Source organism: Carassius gibelio, chromosome B21 (genome assembly GCF_023724105.1).
Source record: "Carassius gibelio isolate Cgi1373 ecotype wild population from Czech Republic chromosome B21, carGib1.2-hapl.c, whole genome shotgun sequence".
NCBI classification, from domain to species: Eukaryota; Metazoa; Chordata; class Actinopteri; order Cypriniformes; family Cyprinidae; genus Carassius; species Carassius gibelio.
The window spans coordinates 7489033-7503223 of record NC_068416.1 but is presented as its reverse complement, the minus strand read 5'-3'; the positions used below and the strand labels follow the sequence as shown (position 1 = coordinate 7503223).

Genomic DNA, 14191 nt, shown 5'->3' with positions numbered 1-14191 from the left:
TCTTGGCCACTGTATATTTTTGGTTTAGTTTAAGTACAAAAAAAAAAAAAAAAAAAAAAAAAAACCTCATGTAAACTAAATAGATATAAATAATTATTAAAATGACAATGTCTGAAGCTTTACAATTATAACAAAATATTGCTTATATATTAAAGTTAATACTAGAAAATAAGTTCATTGGGGAACCCAAAATGGCTCTTCTATGGCATTCCTGCAAAAACCTCCTTTTGGAACCTATTTTGTAGAATGTATGATCAGATTAACATGAACAAAAATCAACTTTTCCCCCACTCGTCTGTCACAGTCACACTCCACCTCCCTCCGTATTCAAACAGGACTCTGGTCCCCTTCTTGGAAAGCCATCCTGGATATATTTAGGTCTCCAGAGCATGAATGTGTTTGCGTTTGCGGAGATGATTGTCGGTGGTAGGAGAGTGTTAGGTTATTAAATGCTGTGCGCTTCCCCCAGGAAGTCACACCAGAAGGAGGAAAGAGAGCTGCTGGTTTCACACCTCAAATGGACGGCACAAACAGGCAATAACAGGAGACAGCCTGTGCCTGCTCCTCAAACCCACACTCACATACACACAACTGCACTGAGCTCAGGAGCTATTAGATGGGCAAAACCCTTCTGTTTAATATTTTACATTCCATATGATTCATTACTTTCATTTCACTGACATGATATATTTCCCGTCGATAGATTCCAGCCGCAACCACAACAGAAATTTGCCCTTGTTGACATGAATATTTTCCCTCTACATCCAACCAATGAAATCAGGTCAGACTAGTTTTATTGGTTCAACGACTTCAGGAAGGGCTAACAGTCGAAAACAACCCTTCAGTAACAGATGATTCTTTCTCAAAGGCTTTCGCTGTTAGAAAAAACGGTCAAAGACACTTAAGAGCGCAAGAAATCAAAAATCTAGTTGAAAATGCAAGTAACAGGTGCTTAGAAACATTTATTTGTATTCATATTATCCTCATGTGGTTTTAAAAGTATTTTATTATTTTATATTATATTATTCTGTATAAAGTGTAACTGCTAATAATGTTTACTCAAATTTCTTATATATATATATATATACTGCACCCTTACGAGAAAGATGCACTTTTCCAGTAGTCGTTGAACGCCAGAGACGTTTAATAGCAGTATCTTATTCACAAGCAAATGCATGTGCACAGCCGCTGGAATTCAAAGGGCGACCGCAAAGCTGCATGAAAAACTGAACACAAAAGACTAACTTCCTGTGTCATGGACGAGACCCAAGGTGACAAGAGCAGACAAGCCACGGCAAAATCATGCATGATTAGACAGCGAGAGATCAAACAGGCCCCTATCACGGCCACTGCACAAGGTGAGGGAGAGGCATCCGGCTTAATGTATATTCAAAGGACGGAAAAATGTGCAGTGCCATCAGCCGCGTTGTATAAAAGAAGAAACGTTCAACTGCAAATATTAACGTTTCCTTCAATTAAAAAGTTGCAAGTACTCAAGCATGAGGCCAAATGTTGAGTGCAAAGAAACTAATTAGCTAATGACGCCATTCATGTGCCTTCTAGATCTTTTTACAAATATTCAATGATTTGAAGTTATTAATGCTATTAATAAGCCACTCGAAAATCTACATGGCCAATGAAACATCAAAACTGATAACTTAAAAACAGCAACTTTAATTTCATGTCATGTAGGGAGCATGAGAGAAACAGTAGAAGAGAATAGAAGAAAAGCATCGACCGTTTTAGATTCACTTCATTTCACACTGCCATTCACAAAGAGAAAAGCTCTTCATGAATGGAGACCAGCAGTGACTGGTTGCTTCACTGAATGAGATACGGAGACACAGATCAAAACGCAAGACTTCCCCCTACTGGTTAACAGGGAGGACAGTGCATGCCTTTACTATAAACAAGATCTCATACATAAGGCTTTTTTAATACATTACAGACTTGAAAAGAGCAAATAGCACTCGACATCAAACCACTAATGGTGTGGGACAGTTAGCATCCACTACTTTACATTTAGAAACGTAAAAACAGTATCTTGTTATCTGGCACCCAAACTGCTTTTTCAAAAGCAGAGGGTGGAAAAAACGCTCTTCCTCCATCGCTCTGGAATTCTGCGGTCTTCCTTTTCGATGAGTAGATAACAGACGGAAGGATTTTTTTTTTTCGTAAATATATTTTCACTGCTGGGTCAACGGCTCAATGCAGGCCTGTGAATGTGTTTTCAGTTCCAGCAAGTGACTAGAGCAGATTGAGAAAAAAAATAAAATAAAAGCATTATTCATGTGTTCATTTTTTTTTTTTGCTGGACAGTCATAATTATAAACTCTTCCATAGCTGTTCCAAAATGCATGCTTGCTTCTTTTTTTCTTTATGGTCATTGCTGTATTTAACCTATATGGCATGTGCCAGTGCAAGTGTCTCGGCGGAAGAGAGGGGCAAATCTTGTTCAGTCTATGAGGATGAGTTCATGGTGAGAAAAATGTAGGGCTGAATTATATTAGGTTTTTACAATGAATTCTTGCTAAAACAGTTTTTGGCCAACTCTCACAGGGTTAAAACCAGTGGACTCTGATAAAACACGCTTTAGGGTTAACAGGTTTTGGCAGAGAGAACATGCCGGAGGATCTTCTCCTTGTATTAAAAACTTGCGCGTCATACTGGAATGACTTATTCTACAGCAGGTATAAATAATCTGGTCCCTTCAGTTGGAAAATTGACAGAAATGTCTTTTTATAACATTGGGGCCAGTTTGACGGAGTTTATTCAATGTATATAGATCACACTCTGTTTGCCATTTGTTATTAACACAGGAACAAGTGATTGGTTTTAAATCCATTCCAGGTCTGCCAATAATGCATCTTTTGCCCCTGAGGATGGGATGAACTATAGTACAGCAGCTGGTGGCCACATAAAATACACAACGCAACTTTTGATATTAACCCCCGGTTTGTTCAATGCCTCATTATTCCATTTCAGTTCGTTAAAAAAGCCTGAGTAACCATTTCAGTTTGTCTAAGTTGTTTAACTACGCTAATACTAATATTTACATGTTAAGAAATATTGCTGGAAATAAAAGCAGTTGAATGTTAGAGGACTTTTTTTTATTTTAGGCTGAATAATATAATTCATTGTATCCTGAAAAGAGGTTGTTGATAGTGGGCTTTTAATGTAACCTTGCATACATTTTTAAATATTCATTTTTTAAAGCATTAAGCTCACAAGGGAATCATTATACAGTATTGTTCAAAATAATAGCAGTACAATGTGACTAACCAGAATAATCAAGGTTTTTAGTATATTTTTTATTGCTACGTGGCAAACAAGTTACCAGTAGGTTCAGTAGATTGTCAGAAAACAAACAAGACCCAGCATTCATGATATGCACGCTCTTAAGGCTGTGCAATTGGGCAATTAGTTGAAAGGGGTGTGTTCAAAAAATAGCAGTGTCTACCTTTGACTGTACAAACTCAAAACTATTTTGTACAAACATTTTTTTTTTCTGGGATTTAGCAATCCTGTGAATCACTAAACTAATATTTAGTTGTATGACCACAGTTTTTTAAAACTGCTTGACATCTGTGTGGCATGGAGTCAACCAACTTGTGGCACCTCTCAGCTGTTATTCCACTCCATGATTCTTTAACAACATTCCACAATTCATTTACATTTCTTGGTTTTGCTTCAGAAACAGCATTTTTGATATCACCCCACAAGTTCTCAATTGGATTAAGGTCTGGAGATTGGGCTGGCCACTCCATAACATTAATTTTGTTGGTTTGGAACCAAGACTTTGCCCGTTTACTAGTGTGTTTTGGGTCATTGTCTTGTTGAAACAACCATTTCAAGGGCATGTCCTCTTCAGCATAGGGCAACATGACCTCTTCAAGTATTTTAACATATGCAAACTGATCCATGATCCCTGGTATGCGATAAATAGGCCCAACACCATAGTAGGAGAAACATGCCCATATCATGATGCTTGCACCTCCATGCTTCACTGTCTTCACTGTGTACTGTGGCTTGAATTCAGAGTTTGGGGGTCGTCTCACAAACTGCCTGTGGCCCTTGGACCCAAAAATAACAATTTTACTCTCATCAGTCCACAAAATGTTCCTCCATTTCTCTTTAGGCCAGTTGATGTGTTCTTTGGCAAATTGTAACCTCTTCTGCACATGCCTTTTTTTTAACAGAGGGACTTTGCGGGGGATTCTTGAAAATAGATTAGCTTCACACAGACGTCTTCTAACTGTCACAGTACTTTCAGGTAACTCCAGACTGTCTTTGATCATCCTGGAGGTGATCATTGGCTGAGCCTTTGCCATTCTGGTTATTCTTCTATCCATTTTGATGGTTGTCTTCCGTTTTCTTCCACGTCTCTCTGGTTTTGCTCTCCATTTTAAGGCATTGGAGATCATTTTAGCTGAACAGCCTATCATTTTTTGCACCTCTTTATAGGTTTTCCCCTCTCTAATCAACTTTTTAATCAAAGTACGCTGTTCTTCTGAACAATGTCTTGAACGACCCATTTTCCTCAGCTTTCAAATGCATGTTCAACAAGTGTTGGCTTCATCCTTAAATAGGGGCCACCTGATTCACACCTGTTTCTTCACAAAATTGATGACCTCAGTGATTGAATGCCACACTGCTATTTTTTTGAACACACCCCTTTCAACTAATTCAACTAATTGCCCAATTGCACAGCCTTAAGAGCGTGCATATCATGAATGCTGGGTCTCATTTGTTTTCTGACAATCTACTGAACCTACTGGTAACTTGTTTGCCACGTAGCAATAAAAAAATATACGAAAAACCTTGATTATTCTGGTTAGTCACATTGTACTGCTATTATTTTGAACAATACTGTATGACCATAATCATCAATTGAAGGCAAACCTGGAGACAATTACGTTTTAGAGCTTCATTTAATAAACACAAAATAGCTTTGTATTCATATAGAAGAGGCTCAGAAATATCAACCTTTAATAGATGAAGAGAACTCTGGTCCGTGGAAGAGTAGAAACAGAGTCTGCCATTTTTCGGATCTTGGCATAGTTAATAAAGCCTCTGAGGAAGAGCAGGAAGCCTGCAGGTCATACAAATTCATTTCAGTGCTCTCATTTCTAACTGGGCCGACAACATACAATGTTATTCATGCATACGATGCGCTTAAAATTAAGAATGTCATTGTACTAGATAAACATCAAACTAATGCTTAAGAATCTACTTAGACGGATCATAAACCTGTTTGACAAGTGAAACATTTCACTCAGGGAACTTCAGTTGTGATACGTACCGAGCACCAGGAACACCCACCATAACCAGTACTGTCCCTCAAAGTACCCAGGGAAATAAGCAGAAAACTGAGAATGAAAAGAGAGAGGAAGAGTGAGAAAGAGATGCACGGATAAAGCACCGATCGTGTCCAGGCTTGTAATGTCTTGAAGAAAACACATTACATTACATGACAGCATGTTCGAATCATTTAGTCAGATTTGAGCAGTTGTGGTGATTACTAATGTGGGGTAATGTGCGTCTGGAATGTTCTCACTAACCCAGCCAAGCCAAAATGGTTAACCAGTTGATATGTTATCTAAATAAATCATAATGTGTCAGTTTAGCTGCGGATGTCTAGGTGGGAGCGTACCCGTACGATGAGAATCCATTTGATGATGGACAGACCAAACCCAGATATGGCGCCATATCGCCCAGCCGCTGAGGTTGTGAGGCAGAATGACAGAAAGAAGCCAATCCAGTTGAAGAGGAATGCCACTGAGGAAAAAGAGATTTTCATATCTAAATATCCGATTTTCTGATTTATTTGTTTGGTAACATTCACACTTAACTTATGTTTGGAAAGTCCTGCTTGATGGGAAGGACATAAAGGAACACGGGCATGCAAAAACTGTAAAAAAACGGAATTCCTGAAAACACTTACTGAAACATGTCAACATGAAAATGCCGTCATTGCCTATCTGCAGCTGGTCAGCATCCTCAAAGTCATCTCTGGCCACAAAGTCATCATCCTGCAGGAAAATATACAGACACAGAGAGTCCATCAACTCTAAATGTGTAACAGAGACAGAAAGAGGGAAGCGAGGTTAAAACACAACAACCGTGAGGTCGATTAAAGGGGTCATTACATGAGAAATCCCATCTTCAATGTGCTTGAGCTACTCCAGTCAAGAGAAAAAAAGGAAGTACAGACCCCAGAAGGACCCCAGCATAAGGAACAAGTGGATGGTGTCAGGAGGAGTACAGGATGTTTGTTTGGAGCATTTGACTGCATATTATGCAAATGAAGCACAGTAATAGAGAGTTTGAAAAAGCCACTTTTTGTGGAAAGATGAAGCAGCCAACTGTATTGGATCTGACAGCAGCTGCATCGCAAACCAATACATCATAAACAATTTGACAAACATTGGTTTGTCTGTTAATAGTGGTTTTATATAGATCGCGTTCATGCAAAAGCAGGGGTCATTGATACTATTTCCTATGCAATGATGTTAGTCAACAATTACAGTTGCATTTCCTAATAAACCCGCTCTTTAAAAAACAAATAATTTCAGACAGAGGATCAGAATCATGCCTTGACCCCTTTAAATGAGAAAAACGAGAATTTGATAATGGTAGGAGAAAGTGTGAATGGATGCATTGGGCCTCATATAATTCACAGAAACATAAACCAAAAACACTGAAGTGACAATAAAGCAACACTTTAAGAGCAGACTTGGTAGACATGTAGCTTCATGGTGCTTTCACACTTGCTTTGATTGCTTGGTCTCAACTATACTAGGATTGCTTACCCGTCCCCATGCTGTCTATGGATTCTGTTAAATTTTATGGGAAAAGCACATCTGGAAAACAGCAGAGGATGTAAAGTGAGCTGCTGCAGGAATACTGCATGACTTAAGGCCGTTTCACACTGAATGCAATGCAGAAAAGTGAGGCGAATTGCTGACGAACGGTGTATTCACACCAAGCATGAAACGAGTGATCCCCTTCTGCTAATTCACACCTGCACGCTAGGTGGCGCGGACCAACAATGAATTTTTCCTCAGATATGTATCTCATATATGGATTAAACATCGTCCGCTGCTCAATATACAGCATTAAATTAAAACAAAGTTTGGTAATGCTTATTTTTTATAATGCTTAGAAGAATGCATCGTAAAAATTACTTAAAAGCACAATTAGCATCAAGCTACACTTGAAAATGTACTTATTAATGTATTTATATTCAAAGATGGAAAGTAACGAATTACATTTACTTGTGTTAGTGTAATTGAGTAGCTTTGTGTACTTTGTTTTGTGTACTTATTTTACTTTGACTCAAATATATTTAGTTTGAAGTATTGTACTTTGCTACATTTTAAAACACATTAATGAGTAAAAAAAAATATAAAAAAATAAATAAAAAATAGACAGGCGTTATGGTGCAGATGATAATGGTGAAAAAGAAACCCCGTCGTATTCTGCTGAACTTGAACTCAAAGGAAATGATTTTATGCTCTATTATGCAGTGCAGCCTAAGCTGTGTTTGCCTAGGGAGACCAAACTAATAATCATTTTATCATCACATCGCAGCCCTCTGAATTATTGAAGATTACTACCCCTAGGACATGCTGAGATCAGATCACATGATGCATTGTAGAATTAAAATTAATTATATTAAGAACATGAGAATGAATCTGTCCTCAGATACCAACAAGAACTCATCATCCACTCTCTTCTGTCTTGCAGGATGCTCTTCTTCGGTGCTTGTTTGTTTACAGTGATTTTCAAAACAGCGCCACCATTCTAGCTTTTTTGTGCAACAGCAGCTGATCCAGACATGTGATCTTAGCTCAAATCTGATTGAATGGCCCGTTTCATTGCTGAGGGATGAAAAAATTTAAATAAATTGACAGACAGACAAATACATTTTTTGTTATGCCTCTAAATAGTTCAGCACAGAGTCACATTTTGTGTAATACCACCCCTTTTTGGGGCGATTTCTGTCAGACTGAGAATTACCCGGGCGCTCTCATTGAATTCCATTCCATTTGTCCGTGTTCACTCCATCTCAAATCACACTTATGGAAAGTGTTTGAGAAATGATGTATCTTCCGCAGCTTCATTCAACTAGTTTTTTATTTTGTCTCGAGTAAGAGACTGTATAACATTCACATTACATGATTTGACTGATTTATATGTAGAAGAAATGGGATAAGTGGTTTTCATAACGGCTGGCCGAATTAAAAAATGTACTAAAACTAATTAATCCTTGAGAGCAAGAGGGTTCCCTTGGTGTTTCGGGGGACATATGCAGCTTTCGTAATTTGCATATAGGGAGGTCAGACAGTTAAGATTTTGTTTGCTTGCTTTTGTTTTTCTTTATCATTTTAATTCAGCAATTTTTACTTTTACTTTCAAATGGTAAGCCAACATCTTATATTTTAACTTCTTTTTGCACTCTTTATTTGCACAATGCCTTTCTAACATTCACTATAAAATGTATCCCATAGTGTAAATTCACTAGATTTATTTTTACTGCTTTCAAATTACACATCATTTTGAGGACAACAATGGGCAGGATGTGGAATAACTATTTAGTAAATTATGGATTTTTCTTTTTTTTTTCTCTCTCTTTTGATCAAGATTTTTGATGGTTAAAGAAATAACGAACAGATTAGTTTAATTGTCAAACTTGTTAGCTGCAGTCCTAATTACACATGATTCAATTTCTGCTGGAAGGAGGCAGATTCATGCACTCAGGTTCCCATAACCCGTACCCCAGACCAGCTTTTAAAACTGGACTCATGCACAGCTCACGGGTGCACACCCAAGTTTGGGAAACAAACCGAACTCTGCCATCAAATGAACCCCAGTGTCTATTAAAAGTGCTTGTGTGAAAGTACCATAAGGCAGAACAAGTTCTTAAATCAGTCAACATAAAAAGTACTAGGAAGTGACATTTCTCTGGATTTTTTTAGGGGTGCTCCGATCACGATCGGCCGATCGTTATGCGCATCTCGTCAGTAAAGCCGGTTCTCTAATCAGGGGTTAATTCCATCAGGTGCGTGATTTCACATAGAGCAGCTGTTACTACACAGAGCCGTTGTTAATAGAGAAGATGCGCAAATCCACTTCATTTTCAGCGTTTTTTGGCGCATTTTCTCAGTTAACAACGGCTCTGTGTAGTAACAGCTGCTCTATGTGAAATCACGCACCTGATGGAATTAACCGCTGATTAGAAAACCGGCTTTACTGACGAGATGCGCATTAACGATCGGCAGATCGTGATCGGAGCACCCCTAGATTTTTTGCTGACTTTTAAACAACAAAAGTTAAAATTTTGACATCACATGAGTCTCATCCTAAAATTTCTGCTAGCACTGGGATACTAAAGTTACAAAAATAAATATACAACTATATCGTAACGGGTTCAAGCCAGGTTGGAATTAGTGGCTGAGATTTGCGATACTTACTCGGCCTGAGACGAGTGGGACAGTCGCCTCTGCTTTGGATCGCTCTGCCTCATCGTACGAGGGTAGAGATGTGGCTACGTTGTAAGATGGGGGCTTGGGAAATGCTGCATCATCTTTGTAATCAAAATATGCTGAGAAGAGTGGAAAAAAAATGTTGATTGCTATCTCATAATATGGTTTGAACAAACAAATAAAAAAAAATGTTGTGCACAATGATTTCCATGTTCATTTAAATTCAATATTAACCTTTAAAATACAACCCAGAATAATTAAAATGGAAAACACAGGAAAAATAAAAAGATTTTACATACAGTACCTGCGCTGTCAGCTGTGATGCTACTGTAAGGGGGCGGAGCATCACTGGCCACCTGAGCTCCCTCCTCTGGCTCCTCTTCATTGGGCAGCTGGTGACACAAGAGAATTCATTGACTGCATGAAATCTTGAACTTTGACTCCTGAGTTTGACTGTGACATGGTTGCAAATACAATTCTAACAAAGGCAAGTGGAAATATGAGATGATCTGGTACAAGTACAACCTTGGTGTCAATGTAAATGCATACACCATGACAGTGTAAATCCATCACAAATGTAACTAAGTTTAAACTCACATGACTTTCCATACACTCATCACATTGCCACGCACTAAACACTCACATCTGTTCCAGCAGTGTTCATCTTCATCATTACACAAATCAGGAACAAAAAAAGGGCTGCCAAACTGCCCTTTATTAAAGGGGTCACATGATGCGTTTTCATTTTTTCCTTTCTCTTTGGAGTGTTACAAGCTCTTGGTGCATAAAGACAATCTAGAAAGTAAACTTGATAAAAGTTAAGACTCGTCCTACACCCCCCCTTAAAACTTGCTCTAACACGCCCCCACATGGTGGAAAGATTTGCATAACGCGGCCCAGATGTTCACGCACAGAAAGAAGGTGTACCCTTTATTCTCTGTGTACCGACCATGTGGTGTAGATGGTGTGTGAATCACTGTGAAAACGAAACTACTTTATTTGGCCTTCCAAAAGAGGACACGACTAGAAATCATGTTTAATTACGTTTATAATGAGTTTTATGTCTCGTCGCTCTGGCTAGACAGGGGATCACAATATGTAAAGGGGCGTAACATTTCCGTCACACGCTTGAGGTATTCGGCCAATCACAATGCACTGGATAACTGGCCAATCAGAGCACACCTCGATTTTCAGACCGATGAGCTTTGTAAAAAATGTACGCATTTCAGAAGGCGGGGCACAGAGGAGAAACAATAATGCACAGTCTGTGGAAAATAATGTTCTTTTAACCTTAAAACGCATAAACATTTCATTACACCAAATAATGTTTTTTTAGCAGCATCATATGACCCCTTTAATGATGAGCAGATACTCACACTACATAAAACAACTTCAATGAAAAAAGTTTTATTCATTAAATGAAAAATTAAACAGCCACATAATAGGGATGGAATAAAATTACACCATTCTGTAAATGCAGTATTATTACTACCCCTAAATATTACTGCATTAAATCTGACATGCATTTCTAATGGTCAAAACTTTACTTCTACTACATGTACTACATGTCTTCTGCTCGCTGATGGATAGTTTATAGTTAAATTCCCTTTTAGTATAACATCTGGTCAAAATCAAACTGATTTACATTAGAAGCTATAACAATTTCTTATTTTTCAACTATGTAAATAACAACATATGTACCCAATTGCATATTAGCGCTCAATTTGGGCATCTGAAAAAAAAAAAAAAAAAAAACTGTGATGCATTTTATTAAAATAAGCTCCACATTCTCTCTAATATTACAGACTATTATTTCAGGTTTTATATCAGGCGTAACAGAAATTTATGTAACATGGTTATATACTTCAATACCATACATGGTTACATTATGTACATCTATTTATTATTTTTTATTACATTATTTTATCTTTTAAACATATTTTATGGTTGACCATGTCTCCAGACACTCATCATTGTAATGTCATGGTTAATGGGACGTTGTATGTTGTGTAGTTTTACCTCGACAGAAACAGTTTTTGAAGTAGATTGTACATGCAGTTCTATAGCAGTTGATCAAATTACCATGGTATTACCATCTGATATCAAAACTGTACCATATAAAGGTTAACGTTAGTAATAACCTTGAAGATGTAACCAAATAGGATGTTTCTTAAAACAATATAATAATAATAATCAAACATACTTCTGCTAACATGTTTGCTGTAGTGTAGTATTACATTACAAAAGCCTCTACTAACGTTAATTCAGTGTTCTAACTAGGGGTGTCCATGGTTAACCGGTTAACCGATTAACCGTTAAAAATTGCGTAACCGAGTGAAACATTTTGCTCGGTTAAGTGACGTCAATGGCGTGCATTGAATTTAGTTGTAATACATTTTTGCACCACTAGAGACCGCCAGAGCGCTCCCAGACATTTGTAATGTCCACAAGAAGAAGTCATTTTTCTAATATGAAGCGGGCAAAAAAAAGTACAGCGTTGGAGCACTTTAAAATTGAGAGTGACGGGGCAAAATGCAAGTATTGCAATACAGTGCTTAGATATACTTCAAGTACAACCTCGTTGTTGTAATCTCAACAGCCAACACCCGGGCATCATTAGGCCGGTCAGGAGCGAAAGCATCTCAGCTGCGTGGCGTGTCTGTTTTTAATTCGGCTCCCATGTTAACAGGTTAGAGCTTGCCGACTGCCTGCGTGAGACGCGCGGCTAGACGCGTGCATGCTAGAAATAGAACTGACGCCTTGTTGGAAGCGTTTCCAGGCAAAATATAATAGGAAAATATGTTTATATGTCATTTTGTACACAAATACATATTAATTCATGACATTTTGATATTTGAAAGTCTATAGGTTGACATAAATTCAGATATAAATGTAATTTAAAAAAATAATTATCGATTTTCAAATATTGTACCTGTCAAACATGATCATAGTCATAGCCTTAGCGAGGCGGCCGCGGAGCCTGCTTGTTACCTTCGCCTAAACACGGAAAGTTACATAACCATTACTAGAGCCTGTTCCTTTATAACATAGCCAAAGGTCGGTGTATATTTGCTTTATACATTTTAGGCTTATTCTCAAATACAGATTGTGTTAGTGGGCGGGATTATTAGGTAGTTTTAATAGGACAATTTGACCGGAGAGATTAAATTTTGTCGGACATTTCTTTTTTTTCTTTTTTTTGGCCAATGTCTGGAAATTACCGGACAACGGAAACCCTGGCGCACACTATGGTTAACCGATTATTAACCGCTAAGGTCCTCGGTTAACGGTTAATGTAAAACTTGAAAACGTGCAGCCCTAGTTCTAACCAAATATATATAACGTTATTTTTATTCTTTTTTGTCAATTTACATGTCTACATAAACATCTGCAATATATTTTACTCTTCTTGCATGGGTAACTTACTGTAAAAGAGTTAAGTAAATTATATTGTATAAATAAAAACTTTGACGTAAGAAAGAAACAACTGCATTAGCAAGCATTCTTAAATAACGAACTGGTTAAACGCTATATGTTCACAGGGGAGCGCAATTTAAACGTTATGTCATGCCGCTGTCATTTAAATGGACGTGTATTTAATTTCAAAACATTGCGGCCCGCATCCTGTCAGAGCCTCGGTGTTTCCCGACAACATTCCACGCCGTGGAGGCGTCTGCCTCGGGTCTGCTTTCCTAAAGAACCGTGCCGAGTCACAGTGGAGTTCACTCACCTGCTGATATCCCCCACTTGGCTCCGCCATCGTCAGCGAGATTAAAAAATTAAGGATGATCCCAGTATAGACACAATTCAAACAGCAGACTGTCTAAATAAAATTCTATATCTAGTTGATGTCAAAGCCACAGCCCTCATCAGATCAGATTTGTCTTGAGCTTCCTGTGATGTCAGTCAGACAGTTGTGAACTTTAGCGCTCTCACAGGACGAAACCAGCACTACATTTACATCAACACGACATTATATATACTTATTACATATTATATGCATTGGTTTAAGAAGCTGCTTCGAAACGCCCGTTTAAAGCGTTATATAAATAAACGTTCCATGACCTTAACATTTTCATAGTACTGCAAAGGTGCTGAAATGTCTTTTATTTGTTTTAACATTCCTTCTTTATTGATTTCAAGCATCATTTTGATTAAGATGTTTTTTTCTGAAGTAGGCCTATTTGCTAAAATTATTTAGTTAAAGACTTCATCTATATATTGCCTACACAGGCCTACAATGTGTCTGTGTCAATGGAACTAAATGCAGTGCATTTACAAGAGAGAATCTATGAAAGAGAGCAAAACTGATGTGTCAGGAACACTTAATGATGTCCCATTAGTTAATGTTAGTTAACAAAACTATTTGCACTCCCATCGGCACTTTAATGGAATTGCAGTCTTATTTGCCCTGTTTAGTAATTCTGGTCCCTTGTCTGTACTATATTAATTTTTTTTTAAATCATCATGGATGTACAGATCAGGGTAGTTTTGAATGTGACAGAACATAACACAGGCTTCCTTCAGGGGTTTATTCCAGGTGCTTTGGAGCCGTGGAAGGAAATATGTAGAAACTCATCATCTACGCTCTGCATACATGATGTGAGAAATATTAATGCATGACATGACAGATATCTGATACAGCTGAAAGATGTGTCCTTTCCAGCAAAATCCATGTTTATCATACCGACGACCTTAACATA

General features: G+C 37.8%; 1 protein-coding gene across 1 annotated transcript; it reads right to left on the bottom strand.

Moving 5' to 3' along the window:
* Positions 1-1654: 1654 nt before the first annotated feature.
* Positions 1655-13413, bottom strand: LOC127985720 (NEDD4 family-interacting protein 1-like). Its single transcript, XM_052587789.1, has 8 exons — positions 13219-13413; positions 9793-9880; positions 9477-9607; positions 5945-6032; positions 5654-5778; positions 5303-5369; positions 4987-5092; positions 1655-2247 (listed from the first exon to the last, which is right to left on the bottom strand). The coding sequence occupies exons 1-7, from the start codon at positions 13246-13248 to the stop codon at positions 4989-4991; spliced, it is 633 nt and encodes a 210-aa protein (XP_052443749.1). The 5' UTR covers positions 13249-13413; the 3' UTR covers positions 1655-2247; positions 4987-4988.
* Positions 13414-14191: the final 778 nt, after the last annotated feature.